This window comes from Haliaeetus leucocephalus, unplaced genomic scaffold (genome assembly GCF_000737465.1).
Source record: "Haliaeetus leucocephalus isolate CR32 unplaced genomic scaffold, Haliaeetus_leucocephalus-4.0 Scaffold871, whole genome shotgun sequence".
Lineage (NCBI taxonomy): Eukaryota > Metazoa > Chordata > Aves > Accipitriformes > Accipitridae > Haliaeetus > Haliaeetus leucocephalus.
Window position 1 is genome coordinate 862,918 of NW_010973307.1, and position 21,373 is coordinate 884,290.

At 39.4% G+C, this 21,373-nt stretch overlaps 1 protein-coding gene and 1 long non-coding RNA gene across 2 annotated transcripts in view; one reads left to right on the forward strand and one right to left on the reverse strand.

Moving 5' to 3' along the window:
• The window catches only part of CRISP2 (cysteine-rich secretory protein 2), a 47,259-nt gene extending 41,853 nt beyond the window's left edge, over positions 1-5,406 (reverse strand). The window contains exons 1-6 of the mRNA XM_010583108.1: positions 5,347-5,406; positions 3,914-4,033; positions 3,343-3,430; positions 2,101-2,246; positions 1,253-1,347; positions 502-590 (exon numbers count right to left, since the gene is read on the reverse strand). Of these exons, the coding sequence (XP_010581410.1) occupies positions 502-590; positions 1,253-1,347; positions 2,101-2,246; positions 3,343-3,430; positions 3,914-4,033; positions 5,347-5,406 (598 nt within the window). The remainder of the gene's footprint in view (positions 1-501; positions 591-1,252; positions 1,348-2,100; positions 2,247-3,342; positions 3,431-3,913; positions 4,034-5,346) is intronic.
• Positions 1-21,373, forward strand: part of LOC104841436 — an 87,854-nt gene that overhangs the window by 44,145 nt on the left and 22,336 nt on the right. Inside the window, exon 2 of the long non-coding RNA XR_775359.1 lies at positions 6,080-6,210. This is a non-coding gene — a long non-coding RNA (uncharacterized LOC104841436). The remainder of the gene's footprint in view (positions 1-6,079; positions 6,211-21,373) is intronic.

A 21,373-nucleotide genomic window follows, 5' to 3' on the forward strand; every position in this document is an offset into this window, starting at 1 on the left:
TGGCATTTCCCAGATTCAAGGATAAGAATTGCCTCTCCTGGTTATGGAAAAGTGTATAAACTGCAGCTGGAAGTCTGGAACTCAGATTTCTGTGCTACCACTGGTGTAAACATATCTTTGATCTCACTTGCAGTCAATGCATCTTCTCAAGCTAGGAGGTATTCATGAGAGTTTCCATATGGAGAACCAGACATTGTCATCTTTAATGAAGATATCTAGGCCATCTGAATACCTTGATCCATAAAGTGGAGGGTATCTGCATCCCAAGGTAGACTGACTGTCTAACATTTGCCCACCCTTATCATAGACTCCTTTGGTTGCACTCCACAAGTTGTCCCACCTAGGTAAAGAACCTAGCATGGTGAAGTGTGGCTCTGTAATAGTGCTTTTGGCCCGGTATTTGAACAAAGAATTTCAACCCCCTTCCATTTGCATAAATTAATTGTATTTTTTTAAAGCATCAACTTTACCCAAGTCACAATTAAAATGCTTAAAACTTACTGCATAATCCGTTGTCACAAGCATTAGGGCAATCACCACAGGGTTCTCCTTCTTTGTAGGGTGTCGGAATTGAACTTAGTAGATTCCCCCTGAAACATCAACATTACCAACACAAGCTATAAAGTCACTATAACATATCTGAGAATAAAACTTAATTATACAGATGCATACATATATTAATTTACAGTCTTTGGTTATATGTCAAACAATTTTTATGCATGTGTTGGGTTTATCTGGAAAAGTTTCAGTAGGGGAGGGGGCGTGGGGTGGAATTTGCAGGGGTGGCTTTACCAGAAGCTGCCCCTGTTTCAGTCAGAGCTAGTGCCAGCTACCTCCGGGTTGGACCCACTGCTGCCCAAAGTTGAGTGAATCAGCAGCTCTGCCTTAAAATTTCCACTAAAGTTTTTGGCATTAATTATAGTCTTCACTGTACTGTACACATTAATATATCTTTCTGAACCAAGATTTCAAGTAGAATGTGGAAAATATTTATTTATGATTTACTATTATGAAGACAAGGAGTTTTAGGCAAATGAAATTTAATCTGAAAATCAGTGTCACTTTGATGTGTTTTATGCTTTTGCTTGTTTGACAATTCTTTTGATGAGTATGTTTCTGTCTTTTCATATTCCTAATATACTCTTCAAACCTGTTCCTCAGCTATGGGTGATGTGCCCTATTAGAAATTTCACTATCTCCTGACCAATTTTGGTAATGTAATAAGAAGTTCCAGAATCAGATCAATACGTACATGGGACAGTACTGGCAGACATAAAAGTAGTTGTATTTACTGTTGGGACAGAAAGCGACAGCACATCCAATTTGATAAGAATTGTACCAAACCATCTGTAGGTATAAGAACAAAAATCATAGGAGAATGAAAAAATATACATTTGAAAATCATTTAAGTACAATATGCTTTACAGAAACATTTGCAACTGAGTTAAGTCACTTTATTTACCCTTATAGTAAAATATAAGTCCCCACCTTGCTGGAAAAAAACCCCATTTTTTTCCCCTGCTTTCACCTCTGAACCAAAGCACATTTAGGATATAATGATAATAATTTATCACACATATATATACATAAAACATTTGAGTTAAACTGTCTTAATTATACTTGTTTTCATTCAATTAAAACTGTTGAAGAAGATGTAGGAATCATGATGTAAAATTTTATATCCTGTGTTTCGTGCGGGTGAACAGAGGTTGTCAGAAGCCATTGTCCAACTGGAAACTCTCTGAGTCAATGAGCTCTGTAGACTGTAACAAACCTATTTATATTTCCTTCCTGGTACTTTAATAACCTTATTCTTCCAGTGTCTGAGCAATTTTCAGATGTTAAACAAACAAATGAGTTTCTTCCCTTTGTTTCTTCCTGAAGTTTTGAAATACCAGTATCTTTACTCCATAAAGACACTTAGCCTATTATTTTAATTTTAATTCTGTTACTTTGAAAGTTTTCATCTTGTTTTGTCAGAATACCTCTCATGTCTCCATTGTACTTATTCCCTTTAAAGATAATGAGAGGATAAAAGCTGCTTAGCTAACATACAGATATTTATTTATTCAGCCTAAGATATAAAAGAGTTGCATCTACCTGAGTGTAATGGCCTATGACAGCACCTTGTGTTTTTGCTCCAGTTCCATATTTGAAATCTTCCTTCTCATTGTACCAAGCATCAATAACATCTGACCACGGGAAAGGGGCGGATGACATGAAGAGATTTTCACCACATTGTACAGCTGAAAACAGAAAAGTATTGAGAAATGCATAAAAGATACAAGTGTGAGAAAAAGACAGCATAAAGGTGGTATGATTTCCATGGAAGTTCTCATCCCAGATGGGACAGCAGGGTTAGGTTTTTTTCCAGTTCAGTGACATCACCCTTTGTCAATACTGAAGTTGTCACTTGACCAGTTTGCAGCATGGCCAGCCTGTTTGGCTGGTAGTTTGGTTGTTGACAGACCTTCTGCATGTCTGTAGATACACGTGTAGATCTGCACCACAGATTCATGACTGTAATTTTGCTAGTTGAAAGTTAGCAACCTAGTCATTATTCAGGTCACAGCTCAGTAATCTTGGGAAAATCCCAACAATTCAAAGCTTACTTCTGGTACGCAAGAAGGTGTCTACACTGTTTTCATCCACTGTTTTTATTCAGGTCCAACCCTACTGCTTACACATTAGTTGTCATCTGGGATTCACCTTAGCAAGAACCAGAGGATTTGGTTTTTAGGCAAAAAGTGTGGGGACTGAAGGATAGTTCACAGTATTGACAGAAGTCAGTCAACATCACACTGGGCACTGATCATGGCTGTTGTAGACCTAGTATAGCTGTAACTTCAATATCCAATGACTGAAGTGTTTATATGAGCCTCCAAGATATGAGTTGCAAGTTGCCAGAATCTTGTCTTGGAAATTATGTTTAGCACCACCAGCCAGTTTTAGACCTTCACCCTTTACCCTTTCCTTCCGAGTTTCATCCACCACATGCAAGCTGATTTCTGCAGTTAACTGGTCTAGATTCTCCTCTTTCTGATGGATATTTTGGGAGAATATCCTTTCTCATTATGATTTTTTTTCACCTAATGAAGAAAGTAGGATACACCTATGTAAAACTGATGCAATTGGGATGAGAATAACATTGAACTTTTCTCACTTACTGGACAGATTTATATCTAGAATTTTGCCTTTGTCCCATGCACCAACAAAATCACATTGAATATGAATGGCATTAAAAACCCAACCAGCCAAACAAAAAAAAACCCCCAAGCTGTTCACATCAATAACATGTTAACATGTATGACATTATTCAGTTAACACTCATGCGTCACTTACTGGTTCTCCGCATGTTACCAGGACTGTGACTCAGAGTACATTGATTGGCCCATTCTTGGGCATTCTTTGCAGCTGGAGGACACCATTCCTTAATGAAAGAAGAAGATATTAGTCATTCAGACATGTACCAATTAATAACCCCTTATGAAGAAAGAACATTTGGAAATTACACTTCAAATCAGAATATCATACACAAAATCCTTTTCTTTCCCTTTTTGGGGGGGTAAGGGGAGTAGGAATAAAGTTACTGTGCACCCAGGAGTATAGAAACTGTGAAGACTGATGAAGAATACATCAGAAAGAAATGAACAATGCCATGGCTCCTCCTTTTCCTTTTTTTTTTTTCCTCCAAAAGTAAGAGACATTAGTGTTCATATACCACAACGTTTTTCAGAGTTTTTTTCCACCCACCCAGCTTTATGTTTCTCTTGGTGTCGGCCATGCTCAATCCTTAGGAATGGTCTGGAGAGTGAATTTGTGGGTAAATAAAATAATGTGACTTTCCGTACAGTCCTGTATCTCTCATAGAGTCCATTACTCTTTAAAAATAGATTTACATCACACAACTTACCATCTTCAACATGTTGCTGGCAGTTGGTTTCACTCCTCTCCTGAGGGTATTATGTCTGTCAACAATCAGCTTTTGCTGACTTGCTTTGCTAGTTGACAGAGCATCAAAACCTTCAGGTTCCTAAATTGAAAGAACATGTTATATTTCTTTTTCACTTGAATGTAACTAGATCCTGTATCCTGTCTAGGAAATATTAAAATATTAAAATACTAATATCAGCCATGGCGAAGATGATCCTTGCAATGGAGGAGGTACTGTGATACGCTTTGTCTCCTAAGTATCTCTAGAGGTGCTTCAATGTGGAGTAACGCTTTCAGTGGTTCCACAGTGTAGAGCTTAGCAGTAATTACACTGGTTCCTGCGTCATATCTGCCAACCCTCTGTGGATGGCTGAGATATCCTGGAATGCCTCATGTGCCTGTAGACTCTTAAATTTAGGCTACTGAATAAGACTTATTTTACTATTATTATAATTTCCTTCATGAGGTTTTGAGGAAACAGGATCTAAAAATCAGCTGAAGACATGAATGTGCTTATGATGTGTTCCCCTTCTCTAATATTTTAAACATGCCTATCCATGTTTTTTTATTGAAGGAACCTGTTTAATCACAGGATCGTCACAGTCCTCTTGTGGTACTTCATCAGGACATGCCACTGAACAAAAAATTGTGCCTCTTTTTTTCATGCCATATATTTTCTTCCACTCCTGCTATAACTGATAGCACTTCTCAAACTTTTCCTGTGTTTTCTAATTAAAATATAACCATGTGAAGAACTCAGTTCCCTCTTTACAACCATTCTCACTAGTCTTCTAGACTGCAGCATGGAGAGCAGAAATTGAAGAATTAGGGGGAAATGTAGTCAAGCCTTCAGTCACATTAGTGTTTCTGAAGCAGAAGTAGCAAACTTCAAACTTCAAACTTCAGACTAAGTATGGCTTGGGAGGAACCACTCTAAGTGTGCATTGAGTATGTTAGTTGGTTTAGCTGTTTGCGGGAAATCAGTGATATATGTTGAGAGGATGGGACTCTGAGCAAAGGGAGAGACAGATAGCTCAGGACCTGTAGGACAAGAAAGGGAGAGAGTTAGTTAACTGCTGCCTGTAAAACCTTGAGGAATTAAGAGGAAGAGGGCTGGATCTTTGAGAGATCCAGATTACTGGACCTGCACATGGGAGCTTCTGAAATATATAGTTCTCTCTGACCCAAATCACAAGTAACACTGAGTCTATAGATGGCTTAGTGTGCAAGTGTGGAACCAGCCCACTGCTTTGAAATTAAACAGACTTCAAGGATAAATGCTTTCCAGATCCTAAATATCTAATCAGACTCTTTCTGCACATGATCGGTGAGCATAGGAAAAGCCATATTCAGTCAGACCACAAGTGCCTTGGGTTCCATCCAGATTTTCTGAGTAGAAAGTGTGGATCCTACCTCTCCAGTGGATGGAGGCAGCACAGCTGTGAGACACAGGAACACCACTGGCAGAATCATCTCTGAAAAGGGGAGAATGAGGATTTAATTTATTTTTTTATGTAGCTTTCATTTCCCTGAATACCTAATTCATCTTTCACCTGTGTATTTCCTGGCTTTTTCTCAAATAGCAAAGTAATGTTTGCTTTCTTTCCTCCTTCTCTCCTCCTCCTGTATTTAAAAGTTAAAAAATAAAATTCATTCCCCCTCTGCATTTCCAAATTTCTATGAATCAACTGCTTTGTACCTCTCATACTTCCTGCTGTAATCCTGGCCGAATACCTTCACCTGAATTCACAGTACAGGAGGACATTTGTACTTCCCTTGCTGTAGGAAGCCTTCTGCTCCTTGCCACAGTGTGGAAGATCTGAGGTGAGATGCTGCTGTTAGCTTGTTTCTGTGTCCGTGTTAGTCTGAAACTTCCCCTACTCCCCATCGCCTGCTTTGCCTGGACCGCACTGGTTGAAAGGGGAATTAGACACTCAGGCCAAGTGCAGACCTCCACACGTAGTTGTCTGAGTCAGGATTCAAAACCCTTATTTTTGGGTGACCAGCACTGTGAAACCTTGCACGCAACCTGGGGCAGAACTGGCTGGACCAGAAATGGACCAGCACTGGCTTCCTGGGAAAGACTTGTTTCAGAAAGCTTTTTTGTTTTTATTTTTTTTAAAGACAACTCTTGATTATATTGCAGGTAGTGTGGAATGGCAACAGAAAGGAGAGCCTTCTCTAACTGAAGAAGCAACCACCAAACCCTGGACTCCAAGACTCTACTCGTTGAGGGGACTCAAAGCACCGTACCATCCCGCTACAGTGATCCGGGAGGTAGTGTAGCTCACTTCAAAGTTCAGGTTTCTCACTGCAATCAGTCATAGGACTTATATTCAGCTTGTTTCTGCTTAGCTACCTTGGGCAGGCAAACAGGTGACTAGAATGGAATTTACTTATTTTGGCGGTTTTCCCAGCCTCCCACTCCAAGGGAATTTATGGGCATGTTACCGCAGAGATATATTATTAGCTTAACTTCTTATTTGGTTTTGAGGGGCTGCTGGTTTTACTTTTAATTTATTCTTGGGGAAAGGCCAATAGGGTTTGCTGATCTTTTCATATTCAGCAAAGCTCCTTTACCTCGAGGCAACCAGTTTATATAAAACACGAGGTGCTGTGGCTTGTTGAGAACATGTGGGTAAGAAAAACTACCCTTTTCCAAATGGTACAGCAAGGCCCATTTTCCTCACCAGCTTGCTTACATTGCACTGGAGGCAACCCACAGTCCCCAGTCTGTAGGCAGGGATGCTGCTCCAGTTCTGCTAAAGAGCAAATCCTGTTGAGGTGGACTGTGACTATGGGCAGCTGTAGCTCAGAGGCCAAAAAACTGAACAGACTGGTCACGTCTGTACAACTAAACTCTCACAGCCTTCAAAATAGGGTGGCTTATTCCAAGCACTTGTAGTTGAGGAAAGACCTAGCTGATCCAGGGGAAAAACATACCGGTAATTAGCAGTATAAGTCATCAATTTCCTGTTCTTGTTATTGCCATATGTCATTTATGTTTAATTTTGACATCACCTATGCCTCCTTGAAGTGCTTTAGGATCACAGAAGTTTTTTCTTACTAACTTTTCTACCACTTATTTCTCAGAGCCATTACAAAACTTTGCAGTGTATATGACCTAGGTATTTAGCAATAAAAGATTATACTCCCAATAACATGAACAATTATTCTTTTCACTTAATTTCTAACTAGAAAATAAATAGAGGTGGGGGTTATTTTTAGCTGTACTCAAGTTACAAGTAAAAATATGTCTTTTGAGTGCAAAATGTGATGATATGCAAATAGAAAACAACCCTTTTTGCACCTAAAACATGTAAAAACAAATTCTCTGTTTCAAAGGAAAAATAACGCTTGACTGAAATTGTGAAACTTTCTATTTTGCAAACCAAACTGCAGAAGCTAACTTAAAGACATGGGCAAAGTATTCATTCACTGTAATATTTTCTATGAATTAACTTACAATTAAATGTAATTGGTAATTTAATACATGATACAAGTTTCAAAATGCCATTGGAATGCTTTTTAAGACCCCGTGGGTTTCCTGCTCCAAGATATTAACATACTTTTGGCAATCCCACCGATTTCAACCAAATGCTTATGGTTTATGAGATGTAAATTTAATTGCTCTGCATTAATTTCTAGGCACTGGTCCTAAAATCAGTCTCTCTGTCCCCCTCCCCTGTTCCCCCTCAATCAAACATAAATCAGGACATGTGCCAAGTCTTACTGACTTTCCTGCAACTCCATCTGTGTACAGGGATCTGCCACTGAAAGATGGTGCTTTAGCATCCCTAGTTTGTATGAGTTTAGCAAACTTGTGTGAATATGTTTTTCCCATCTCTCCTCCTAAAAAAAAAAAAGGTGTATCCTAAATTATTCACACAATTGAATATCTATTACAAAAGAACATCCCCATTGTTTTTTATTATCCTTGAAAAAGACCTGAAATGCAATAATATAAGCTGTCATTTCACTTGTACAGCATTGTTGCACAAAGTCCTACTTAGAAGCCACTTTGCATAAGCGCGGTAAATTGTACAAGGTGGTAATTTCCCTACTCTGAAGATAAGTGGCGATAGTTACATATAGCAATGAATATACTGAACTGAATATATATCCAATTCAATATGTTCCGTCTGTCTCTGTCTCTTTCTCTATGTACATATAATCTGCCAAGGTACTGCTTTCTTGCATACAGGCAGCTTTTCATCTGTTTTTGATTGTTCATCAATTTTCTCTCCCTTTTTTTTTTCAGCTTATGTTACACTGTTGCCTATGTAATCCTTATTTTTCACTGAATAAAATCCTCTTTCTGTGACTGTCCTAAATTGTTCAAGAAGTCCTCTAAAATAGGTTGCATTTTAATACATGAAACAAATTGCAATACTTGAAGCAAACAAATCAGTGTAAATCCTACCTTTTGTTTCCAGAAAGATCAGAAGTTTCTTCCGTCCTTTTTCAGGTGGTTGTGGAAGTGTCCGGGGTTCTTCACTGGAGGGTCATTTATAGCTCTTCTATATCCTGATAGGACAAGGTGACTCAACGTCACAGGTATAAAATTCAAATAGTGACCAGGTAAAACAGCACACTTGTCAAGTGCACATTCTTCCAAGGAGGAGGTTGTTTGCTTGTGTTCCATTTTTATTTCCTCTTACTTCTTGTACTGGAAGAGATGAAGTACTCTGAAATGAGTTTTGCATGTATTGCTCCTTATATGTGAAATCTTTAGTCAACGTGAACACCAGGTACAGAGGCTCTCTGCTAATGATTGACACATCCAGTTGTAGTAAGACTTGATCTTAATCTCCAGCAATGCAAATAAACTCAGCTGGCTACTGAGGTGTCTCCAGATTGACATTGTTGTAACCAAGATGGATTCTTGCTTATTGATTTTTCCATGGGGGTAAAAAAAGTCTTGGGCCAAATTCCTGTTCATGCTATGGCTTCTTTACATCAATCCTATAGTGTAAAAGCCAAAGGAGGAGACAAGGATACTTCTGTAATTGAAACTTTTACCCAGTATTGGGTAAAGATTAAAAGATTATTGTGTACACTAGCATTAAAGCATGTATTTGTTTCGGCATTTCCGGGTACCTAGGGTAAAATGAGAATGGGTGGAAATACTGCCAAATCAGAAGGGTATTTGTGTGCACATTGACTGTTTCTGTCCACATTAAGTGTCAAGTAATTGCTGACCGGAGCAGCAGTCATTGTCTGCTTTTATATAAAATGTTGTTATTTTTCTATTTAAATTCAGGTCTTCCTTCCTCATAGTCACTCAACTCCTACCCTAGTCCCTTGTGAAGTATGCCTTCAGAACAATCTTCTGCTTTTCATGACCTGGGAAACTAGGATATTGGCTCCACCAGACAAAACAGTAGTGGTGCGATTTGTTGGTTTATAATTATATGGAAAGGAACACACTGTCAGCAAGTTTGGGGTTGACACCAGATTGCAGGGAGCAGTCAATATGCTGGATAATAAGGCTGCCGTTCAGATGAATTTCAAAAAGCTGAAGAATTGATTTGACAGAAAAGATCTGGGAGAAAGCAATTGTCTAGGGAGCAGCTCTAACAAAAAAACCCCTTAAGAGTAGACAACAAGTTGCGTATCTGTCAACAGCACTCCCTTGCGACACTGAGAGCTAACCATGTACTGCACTGCATTAGCCACTACATAGTGCAAGTACTGACAATAGTGATTATACTCACTTTTTCAGAACTTCTGAAACTGTGTCTGGACTACTGTGTCCAGTTTTCGAGTCCCCAGTACAAGAAAGACATTAACAAACTGGAGTAAGCCTAGCAAAGGGCCACTGTGTCGGAAAGGAGAAAGGCAGAGATGGACTCTTCTACAACATGGACATGAAGTAAGAGCCACAGATTGCAAGCCTGACTAGATATAAAGAAAAATAATTTTTACAGTGAAGCTTGTTAAGCACTGAAGCAGATTGGCTTGTGAGATGGTAGTTTTTGTATACTTGGAGATATTCAAAACTGGACAAGGTGCTGAGCATCTTAATCTAATTTTCAAGTTGGCAGTGATTTGAACATGGTGTTAGACCAGATGAGCTTCAGAGGTCCTGTACAACCAAAACTGTTCTAAGGTGGTGTGATTTTTATATTGTTGACACTGGAAGGGCACCAGATGAGTCTTGTCTTATTTCACTTGTTGACAGATATGACAGTTTAATTAATTACGGTGGGAACCTCTGATTGTTATAGCAGAAAGCAAGTGTTACTAGTATAATTGTTATAACCATTAGTAATGTAAAAGGTTGCATTCAGGTGATCAGTGAACCATGGATCCTAAGGTAAAGACTACATCCTCTTATGCTCATGTCATTCATCTCTCTGCTTAATATATACTGAGACCTCTTGAATCAGCTCCTCATTCCAGTGTAAGAGCTGTCTATAAATGTGAGTGAATGATTCAGAACATCCTACCCTGTAATAACATTTCTGTGAATAGATTCTGTCATGACACTTTATAAATTGTTCCTATTGTTTATTGTCATAGAATCATAGAACAGCTCAGGTTGAAAGGGACCTCAAAAGATCATCTGGGCCAGCCTTCCGTAGGAAAGGGAACGTAGATAAGACTATCTAGCATCCTGCCCAATCACATCATGAAAACCTCCAGCGATGGGGACTTTACCATGTCCCTGGGGAGGTTGTTCCAGTGCATGATTGTTCGCACTGTGAAAAATTTATTTCTTATGTTGAGGTGAAACCTCTCCCAGTGCAGCTGTTGCCCCCTGTCTTCTCTATGTGGCTCCTTGTGAAGAGAGAGCCTCCGTCTTCTTTGTAGCTGCCCTTTAAGTACTGGAATACTGTGATGAGATCCCTCCTGAGCCTTCTCTTCTCCAGGGAGAAAAGACCGAACTTCTTTAGTCTTTGCTCAGAGGGCAGGTTCTCCAGCCCATTCATCATCTTTGTGGCCCTCCTTTGGACCCTTTCCAGTCTGTCCACGTCTTTCTTGAGCTGTGGGTACCAGAAGCGGACACCGTACTCCAGATGCGGCCAGACAAGCAATGAATAGAGTGCGGTGATGACGTCTTTATCTCTGCTAGTTTCTGAGGATGCAGCGCAGGATCCAATTGGCCTTTGCTGCTGCAGCGATGCACCGCTGACTCATGTTCATCTTGTTATCCACCAGGATCCTTGTGTCCCTTGCAGCAAGGCTGCTCCCCAGCCACACAGATCCGAGCCTGTACTGGGCGCTTTGGTTATGATATGATACCATAACTCTCAGACTGGGCATGGAGCTCCAGTTCCTCTTGTTTGTTGGCTTTAACTTGTATATAAAGGACTTTTAAAACTTTTCTAGTGGAAGAACTACTGCCTCCCTGTGCACAGGGCACTTGACACCCCCTTCCCCCCCCCCTCAAGATTCTGAAGCAAAACTAACTGCTAAAATGTGTACCATGGATGATAAAAAGTGGCTTGACTGTCAAAAACATGCATTACATAAGCACAGACTTAGAAATTGCCTCTCTGGCTCTAGAATTCAATCTCCTATTAGAGGTCAATGATACTATACATTTATTTTCATAAAGCACTTCTAGTTTGAATTTCTGTGCCTTTTGTTTCTAGACTTTGGATCTCATTTATCTTCAGTTAAAATTTTTGCTCTTGCAGAAGTCTGTTCTTGCTGGAAACCTTAGTTACATTGATCTGAGGATCACAGAATAGTTGAGGTTGGAATGGGACCTCTGGAGATCATCTACTTCAGTCTTCCAGCTCAAAGCAGGGTCACTTAGAGCAGGCTGCTCAGGACTGAGTCCAGTTGGGTTTTGAATGTCTCCAAAGATGGAGACTCCACAACCTCTCTGGATAAGATGTTCCAGTGTTTGATCACCCCTACTGTAAAAAAGTTTTTTTTCAATTTTAAATAGAATTTCCTGTATTTCAGTTTGTGCTGACTACTTCTCATCTTTTCCCTGGATACCACTGAGAAGAGTCTGGTTCCGTTGTCTTTACACAGTCCCATCAGATATTTTTACATACTGATAAGATCTCACCTGAGCCTTCTCCTCTCCAGGCTGAACAGACACAGCTCTCTCAGCCTTTCCTCATATGAGAGATGCTCCAATCCCTTAGTCGTCCTAGTAGCTCCTCTCTGGACTTGCTCCAGTATGTTCATTTCCCTCTTGTACTGGGGAGCCCAGAACTGGACACAGCACTCCAGTTAGCGCTGAGTAGAGGGGAAGGATCACCTCCCCTGACCTGCTGGCAACACTCTGTCTTCTGCAGCCCAGGATGCAGTTGGCCCCTTTGTCACAAATATGCGTTGTCGGCTCATATTCAACTTATTGCCTAGCAGGACCTCCAGGTCTTTCTCTTCAAAGCTGCTTTCCAACCAGTCGGTCCCCAGCATGTACTAATGTATGGGGCTATTCTTCCTCAGGGGCACAACTTGGCGTTTCCCTTTGCTTAACTTCATGAAGTTCCTGTTGGTCCATTTCTCCATCCTGTTGACGTTCCTCTGAATGGCAGCACAACCACCTGGTGTATGAGCCACTCCTCTCAGTTTTGTACCATGTACAAACCTGCTGAGGGTGTACTCTGTCCCATCACCCAGGTGATTAATGAAGATGTCTCATTGGCCCCAGTATTGACCCTTGAGAGGAAACAACTGTTTTTTTGGTGAGGTCTCCTCGGTTTACTCTGTACTGGTTTTTTCTCAGAATTCCTTTTAGTATTATGCTGAACTGCAGTGCCTTGTTATCCCTAATCAGAAAATTCAGTATTAAGCTTACTGTTAAAATAAGATCTAAGACAGACACGTAAATTCTTGAATGTTTAGTAAAAGTTGATCTACTAACTTCCTCCAGCCACCCACCCCAAAAATATCTTCTTTTTATGCCTGGTTGGTCATTGTCATTAAATTTGGGAAATTAACTTCTTTGATGTCACTGAAGCTAGTCAGGCACATGTCCCTTGATAGTATATGGAGAAAAATGGACACTCCCAGGATGTGAATCATTTTATCCTGTATTACTTATCTAAAATAGATTATATCCACAAAAGCCTACAAATGTCTGGTTTACTTCATTTTCTCTAAATAAAGCCTAGAGCAACTAACTCAGCTGTAGACTTCTATACTGAAGATGTCTAAAGGTTGATGAAATAAATCACATCCACTGAGGAAGCAAAGTGGTCGCGCATGAAGAAAACATGATTATCTAAACCTCACTTTTCTAGTAAATCACATTAAGTCTCGGGCATTTATAATGTGTCTGTATGCCTGTCATTGCTAATATAAATACAATTCCTTACCTTTCTCAAAATTTTCATGCCAGCTCCATCGCATCAGTCATAAACTACTTTTTTCCATTTTTCAGATATGTAGAGCCTCTCTCTGTCTCCTAACATTTGTCTTTGACCCACTCTTCAGATTCTGGCCATGACTTCTTCAGGCTCTGGTGATGACTTTCACCTTTTAGTTGGTAAATTTTCAGCCTCTTTAGTTTTGTTATGGGAAAGTGGTCAGTAAACATTTGCAGAGCTATCTCTAGATCTTCTTTGCTGTCATGCCTACAAAATATTTCAGTGCAGTAAGCTAGCCCTAGTCTGTGGATATTGTCTTACAAATAGGTCAAATCCATTTTATTTTGTCCTTATTATCTCCATTTATTATCCTGGTTTATCTGTACCCCTCTTTTATCTTGTCTGGTAGCTAGCTATACACCCTCTAGGAGGTAAAGCAACCATTTGTTCTCAATTGTAGAGCATCTTCTAAAATGGTTTCTTAGCACAAACAGGGCCCAGAGCCTATCACAGCAAGAACAGAAAGCACTAATAAACTATATAAAGAATCATACTTTGGATTCCTCTCACCTGTCTTTAGATGTCCAGACGATGCACACCTAGCACAGAATAAGTGTCTAGAGTCTCTCAATAGTCAACAGAGAGTAAGAGACACCTTTCTCTTTTCCTATCTTAGACACCCATCTTAAGTAAATTAGCTTCTGAATGTATTGTTCAGTTCTTGTTGGCTACAAAGAGAGCCTGACCTAGTCAGATGCCACAAAAGCCTCCAAAACCCCACTCTGGCAAAATATTCCTGTATGGGGAATATTTGTGCAGTCTCCAAATATCTAGATGTTCCTGGTTTTGTTCCATTTTGTGATTGTAGAAAGAATTAGATGAGAATTAGATGTAGAAAGAAATAGATTTTTTCCAGTGGAGGAAAAAATAACTGTTATCATAGATTAGGATTAATCTCAGCTAAATTTATCAACCTAAAAATTCATTTTTAGTCTTTAAAGTGGCAGGTAACCTCCAGGTTCATCCTACTTAGAGACCAACCTTGGATGACATCCCCGTTCACTGATTAAAACAGACACCTGAATTAGAGATGTTAAAACATTTGAGAGAGAAATTTCACCTTCCCAACCATGCAATCACTTCTGTTCAGCAGTCCTGCATTATAAATGGATGGAGCTGTCTCATTTTCTGCCTGCCACAAACTGAAAGCCCAAATGCTCATCTGGAGTTTCAGGCCTGTTACGCATATGGAACAGACAATAAATGCATTTCTCTTAAAGGCCAAAGTGGCCTTCTGGCAGCTTTCCCACTGCTGTTTTAGACGTAATCGGCCACATTGTTTTCTCCTGTTCCATAGGATGAAAATATTCTCAATTATTCGAGCATATAATTTTTTTATTACCCTGAACAAAAGTGTGCTCTTTTCTATGTACCATCTGCATTTATCTCAGAGACGTAATTCCTTCGTGAACAGTGTAACCTCAGATCACATGCTTGATAAATATTTTGAGTCCATTAGTGAGATACCAAACCATATTAATAATCCTGAAAGAAACTTGATGCCTCAGCTTTTTTTTCTACCTCACTTTTGTTTTTCCCAAGCCCTTAGTTTTACCAGTAAACTGAGGGAAATATTGTGCCATTAAGCACAACCTTTGGAAAACAGCAGCCTGAAGGTTCCACTATGTATGTCTAGGAATAGACTGGTTGCAAAGTCAATCACTGAGCAACAGTGCTTCCATCCTAAAGACGATACCAGTTCTTTGAAGAGTCAATGGCTCTTTCTTCTCTCTCCATCATCCCTAACTTCTGCACACAGAACACAAAACCCAGGCTCTTCTGTAGCTCTTCCCAGAGTACTAAAGACAGTAACTAAGCAAGCGTGACTTAGAAGAAGTTTAAACAACTCTTTTATTTAGTCACTTCAGACTTCTGCCACAGCAAATGCATTTGGCAAGTGTATTTATTTAGAAGGTTTATGTTTCAAGGATCTACTCTATTGGGCAGTCACACAGAAAAATGCAACTAAAAATGAAATTAATTTCCACAGTTTATCTGAAAGAAGTGTTTCCATGTTTAGGGTGAGATGTTGCTTGCCACTATTTTAGCAGTATAGCAAGATGGTATAAAAATATCCTTGTACCGTACCATGCTTTTCTATAAGGCCTCATTTAGATCTTTGGTACAGTTAATTCCCAGCATACCTGCTATTATCAATTCTGATTGATTAAAGATGTCAAGAAGAACATGTTAGATGTCATGGAAGGGAACATCTGTGATAACCATTTGGGGCCTGGAAAAGATGATAGAAAAGGAGCATTCTGTGGGTTTTTATAAATGTCCAGTATATATTTCTTACCCTTTGTTGGACGTGGATCATTTAAGGGAAGATTATGTCCATGGGTATGTTCCAAAATTCAATATCTTCACTGAATGCTGCTCTGGACTAGTGGAGCTCTCATTTCCCTTCTTCCCAAAAGGATTTTTTAGGTACTGTCTAGCCGTTAGCCCAATCAAACCCTGAGGTGGTCTAAAGCAATAGTCTGTTACAGAAATAGGAGTCTTGTGTTTAAGACTAGTAATGCACTTTATTAAGAAAGTAGACTTGGAATTAAAAATTATTTCTGTCAAGGAATCTTAGTGGAAGCAAATTTTGTTACAAAACTATTTCCGTTTTTTTTCTGTATCCCTGTATGTGTTTGTTTATCTCTCCATGACTCAGAGAAGAAAATCCCCTGGGCAAGGAGAGTTGTGTTCACAGTGCAGATGCATTTTGCTCCAGCACCGGTGGTTCCCCAAGCATTGCACATCAGAATGAATTGTCAGGTCTTTTGGGCTGACTCAAGACAGCTTGGTTGGAAATTCAATCGTTGTTTCACTGCCTGTGGTGGTATACATGTTATCACATGGAAACACCTGAGAACCAAAGTGTTACATCTCCTCTTACGGCCAAAGCCAGGGTGTCCACTCAAACCTGAATCCCAATATCTTATTTGCTCTTTATTATGCCCTTCATCAATGTGTAGGAGAAAGAGGGGGCTCCAAGAGCCAAAAGAGATTCTGTGTGCCTTTTCAACATCCCTATGAACATACGTAGGCCCTCATTAATGGCAGTGCAGAATTACACCTTGTGGCCTTTTGCAGAAAGGGAAAAGCCCCAAATATTTTTAAACTGCATCCCACAAAAAGGCTTTGACTTAATACCATGAACAGGAAATGTTCAGGCACAAATTTACCACAGGCAGAGCCCTTAATATTTATTTCTATAAATAATGTGCTTCCAGTTTTATTAAGAAACCCCCAAATCTTTGGGAGTAGTTTCTTTTCCTTCTATGGGTTAAAAACATATCCTGCTGTCAAGTGCCTGGACATGATTCCAAATGGCTTCTGAAGTAACATTGTCTCCATCATCACACTAAATCCTATGCACATAAAGGTAATAAAAGCTGAACCTTTTTTTTCAGGTATTCTATGTTAATAGACATACGCAATACAGGAAACTTAATCTATCAACCTACGCATCTAAAGAACTGCTGTGCCAAAACTAAGTCAAGTGTGATTACAATATAAGAAAGAAATATAGACAATGCTACTGAATGGTGCATTTTGTTTCTTTTTAAGAAGTATTTGCAGTCTACGCAACGTTATAGCTGTGGCTGTCTTCTGCATTAGTGGCTTATATAGTCACATCCCCTTTGAATTAACTTAAAACCTAGGAAAGATGATGAAAAGTTCTAAAGAAAAGAAGATTACAAAGACCATTAAGACCACATTCTCCAAGTCATTTAGGTACCTGAAATGGAATTACTTTAGTTAAACACAGGCATCTACATTTGAGCAAGACTCCTTTCATAGACTTTGGAAATTTACAGGTATCTTTGGGACATGTTTCATTTCATCTTGATGTTAACATCTGAACAAAATCATACTGTGTGCTAGAAGTACCTGTTTATCTTACAGTTATTGAATGGCCATATTAAAGTTTCATTTTTTAATTTTTTTTTCCTTTTTCTTTTAATTATTTTCATTTAACTAATTAATGAAAGAGATACTAAAAGTTAGCCTTGTTAGGATAAACAAGTGTAGCAGAAACTGAGGGAAATGGGTGAAAGAAGGGACTAGCATATTCAAAGCTGATGCACCCCCTTGGAGATTTAGTCTTTTTTGTTATTCTCTTCACACGGAATTTCTGTAGCTTCTCTCTGGTTTGTGTGAAATTTTCTCTGGTTTCTCATGCTGGGGAAAGACAGACTTGTGAAGACAGACTGAGAAAAGGTAGAATCCAGTCAGAGTCAGGGCAAAGGGAAGAGAATGCCAAATGCTAAAGTGTGGAAGAGAAAGTGAACTCTTTGTCATTAGATGAAGGCTGAATTTGTTGAGGTTAAAAGGGACTTTTTGGTGCTCATCAGAAAGAAAAAAAGAAAGACCAGAGGGGTGGAAGAGAAATGAGAAGGTTCAGTATTGTCAGGAGGTAATCATGATTGTATCTCTCTGGCAAGAACCCCTGATGATTCTAGAAATTTCAGTGGTAAAGATATTTCTGGAAATATTTGATAAGCATCAATGAATGTGTCCACCCAAGTTATCTCAGAAAAGGGGGAGCAATACTCATTACAGGATGCAATAGGAGGAAACAAGAGGAAAACAGTTGCTTGTCAAATGCAGGAAGTTTGTGGTTCAGTCGCAATGGGAACTTAATTTCTGTACAGAAAGCCAGCCCTTCCTTTCTCCTTCTCTTACAAAAAATGTCATTAAGAGAGATCTGCATGATGCAGATCTTAACTCATATGCTGTACATCCACCAGAAGGGTCTGAGCATCCTCTTTCAGTATGTCCTCCGTAGTAAGTGTAGAGAAAGCTGAGCAAGCATGGATTATTTACAAGAAGGAACAAATGTCTCTATTCATGGAGACATGAGCACTGCCTGGGGACGAGGGTTATCTGCCTTGGATTACACACCGTACTGCACTATACTGCTCTGTGCCTTAGCTGGCTGATACTTGCGGTCCTGTGCTACGTGGGTGACAATTTGCAAGGTTGCATCTCCACATGCTCAGGGAAGTTTGAAGTGCAGACATATAAGAGAGGATTTTGTTGCTGAAGCACGGATGTCTATTGCCAGTTTTGCTGTAGCATATTTGAGACATATGCATGGTACTGACAGGTATTACACAGCACTTCTGGGAGATTACCCTTCTGGAGTGTCAGATGGAGGCTAGGTAAGACATCCTACAGTACTTAAAATAACCCTAAATGTCTATATGTAGGCAAATGAATGACATCCCTATTGTTTCAGGCATCATGAGTTATCTTGCCTGGCCTCAGCTATGCTTCAAAACACTGGGGATTTCCCAGAAGTTGTCTGTCATATCTGCATGGCTTCTAAAATGACACTAAATACCGAAGTTTGGGCAGCTGAATATAGCCCACTGTCTGATTCAGTCACTTTCCTTCAGATGTTGAATTCAGTTACCTCCACTTCAGTGCCTAGCACTGCCTTGAGATGTTATAAGATATTCTGCCTTAACATTAGCTACTGTCTTTTCTCAATCTTATAAAAGGGTGAACCAACATCTACAGGTGCCGTTATGTCTCCAGTGACTACAACTGAGGCTATGACAGGATTCAACTTCACACATGCAATTGTAGGTGTCTACACTTGTCCTGCATGTTCTGGATCTTGTAATCACTGTCAGTAAGATTCAGTTGTCTACAGGCACCCAGAGACATTACGGATACCTTTGAATATTAGAGATACTCAGGTGGGCCATGTTTGTTTAGATTTATAGATTACGCTAAGAAAGAGAGTTGTGCAACCTAGTGGATCTATATGTCTCTCAGAGTCACAAGAAAATCAAGGAGTTTCTTGTGTTATTTGTGTACTCCAGCCCAGATGCTTTATTTGGTCAGGTTTTGACCAAACAAGGCTTTTCACAACCTCATCTCAGACTGGATCCAGCTGAGATGCTTCCTTTGATTTCCCTGAATACTGCATTGTGTTTACAGGCAGGATTCAGCTGATGCTGTAGGAGAAGAAAACACCCTTTTGTTATGGTACATGAACCAAAGAGGTTATTTCACCTGGAACCCCAGCGCGTTGGATAAAAGCTGTGACTTCACTGCAATGTACCTAATGTAGACTAATGGGGTAAGGTTACAGCATCCTAGCGGCGTGGCCCTAACCATGCTAGAGTTACAAAAATGCATTGCCAGGTGTCATGGAAGTACCCAAATGAAGGTGGATTGTGATGGGGTGATTTATAGTTCCTACTCTATGAGTCAGCCTGGGCCATTCATCCATTCACAGGTTTCTCATCAAGTCTTTTTCCCTTATGTTTGTCTTGGCATTGGCATTAATGCAAATAACTTTCAAAGCGGAGATCTCCTCCAGTAAATATCGCCACAGATGAGCTCTGGGTATAGAATGAAGATGTTACTAACCCTGCAGTTAGAGTTTAGATCTTGCGTGTTGGATTTTAACAAAACCATTAAATAAGCCTTCTTTGTTTGCAAGATTTCAGACTTACAGAGAAACACTTTCTTTCTTGTTTTTTTTAATGTGTGTTTTGTTTTTGTTTTCGTGCTTGGACCTGAGCAGTATCCAGTGATGGCTGTTTCTCTCTCTGCGTGCGCATGTATGCGTGTTTGTGAGCCCAATGCCATATTTGAAGTCTTTCACCTCATGCTTGTCTGACAGCTGACCAAGTACCGAAAGTGTCTGTCACAGACAGATTTTCACTGTAGTTCACAGCTAGCATAACAGAGGGAGAGGGGAGGGGAAAGACAGTTCACAAAATGTATGAGGAAACATGTTGGGAAGATGCAGGGATCTCTGCGCAGACAGAGCGTCTTTTGTCTCTCGGGCAGAATGACTCCCTGGCTCAAAGCCCACAGCGAAGCAAATAACAGAGCAGCTTCATTATGCCTTAATGCTGCTACATGACAGTACATCTGGGAATTAAATTATAGAAAAAGGTGGGCTCGCTTGCTCTATTATTTTTTTTGTAATCTCAAGAAGTTGCCATTGTCTCACCGTTCAATAGCTTCTTTGTTTTCACTAGATCAGCACACAAAGCCCAAAATTACCTTATTTGAAATAAGTTACAGTTGCACTGCAAATGTTTCTTCATATTAGTTTTCACTTCATTTCTAAAAGAACAAGGACCTATTATTGATCAGAGTTATACAAAACAGATGGTATTTTTCTTTTTTCTATCAGAGAATAACATAACCATATTTAGGTATGAATGGTGAGATTACCTTTTTAACAAAGTTTTCACATGTTAAAGTCTGATGTCTGGTCTAAGCTAATCATATAAATGTCCTGTAGTGATTAGATGGAAAAAGACATCAATGCAGCATGATTTAACCCACATGAACAACTAAAGACAAGACGCATTGCGTCCTGGAAATGCTTGCACTGCTCCATTGATTACAGAGATTTTTGCACAGGTGTATGTCTTAGAGATCACTAAAGGATCTTAATTTTTTCTGAACACTCAAAAATTTTGACTTTTTAATGAAGATCTTAATTTTTCTCTCTACTTAGATTTTTTTCCTTTTTTTTTTTTTGGTAAAGCCAGAAGTAATTTAACTTAAAAAAAAAATAATTCTGAATAAGTAAATAAAACTTTAAACAAGGTTATGTAAGAATCTGTAAACAACAAAACAAAGAAAAAATCCCCCCCCCAACCCCATATTAAATATTCACACCAACTATTTTTGTAGTTATTTACAGGTGGCATTTTACATTGTCACCATTTTGCTAATCACTGTTATCACCCATCTCCATGAACTGCCAGGAGTGATAAATGTCTTATTTTCTTCTGAGGTTCTTGACACTTTCTTCTATGCTTTAGTAGTTGCACATCCTTGTGTCATTCAGCTACAACATAATAGTGGCTTATCTTAGGAAGCAATGGCTCTGCTCAGAAATAGTTTATTGTTTCAGTAAGATAAATCTCCATGAGCTTTGCTATGTCAAGGGGAACTCATTTGGTGTCTACATCTCTTCCAGATGAATAATTTCTTAAATATCCAGCTAAATCTCAGGAACTGCCGTTGATTCTGTACTGATTCCCACAATACCTGGGATTCTTGCAGGTATACAGATTTTTTCATAAAGGAACCTGTTGGCATGTCAAACAGAGCCTGGAAAGGAG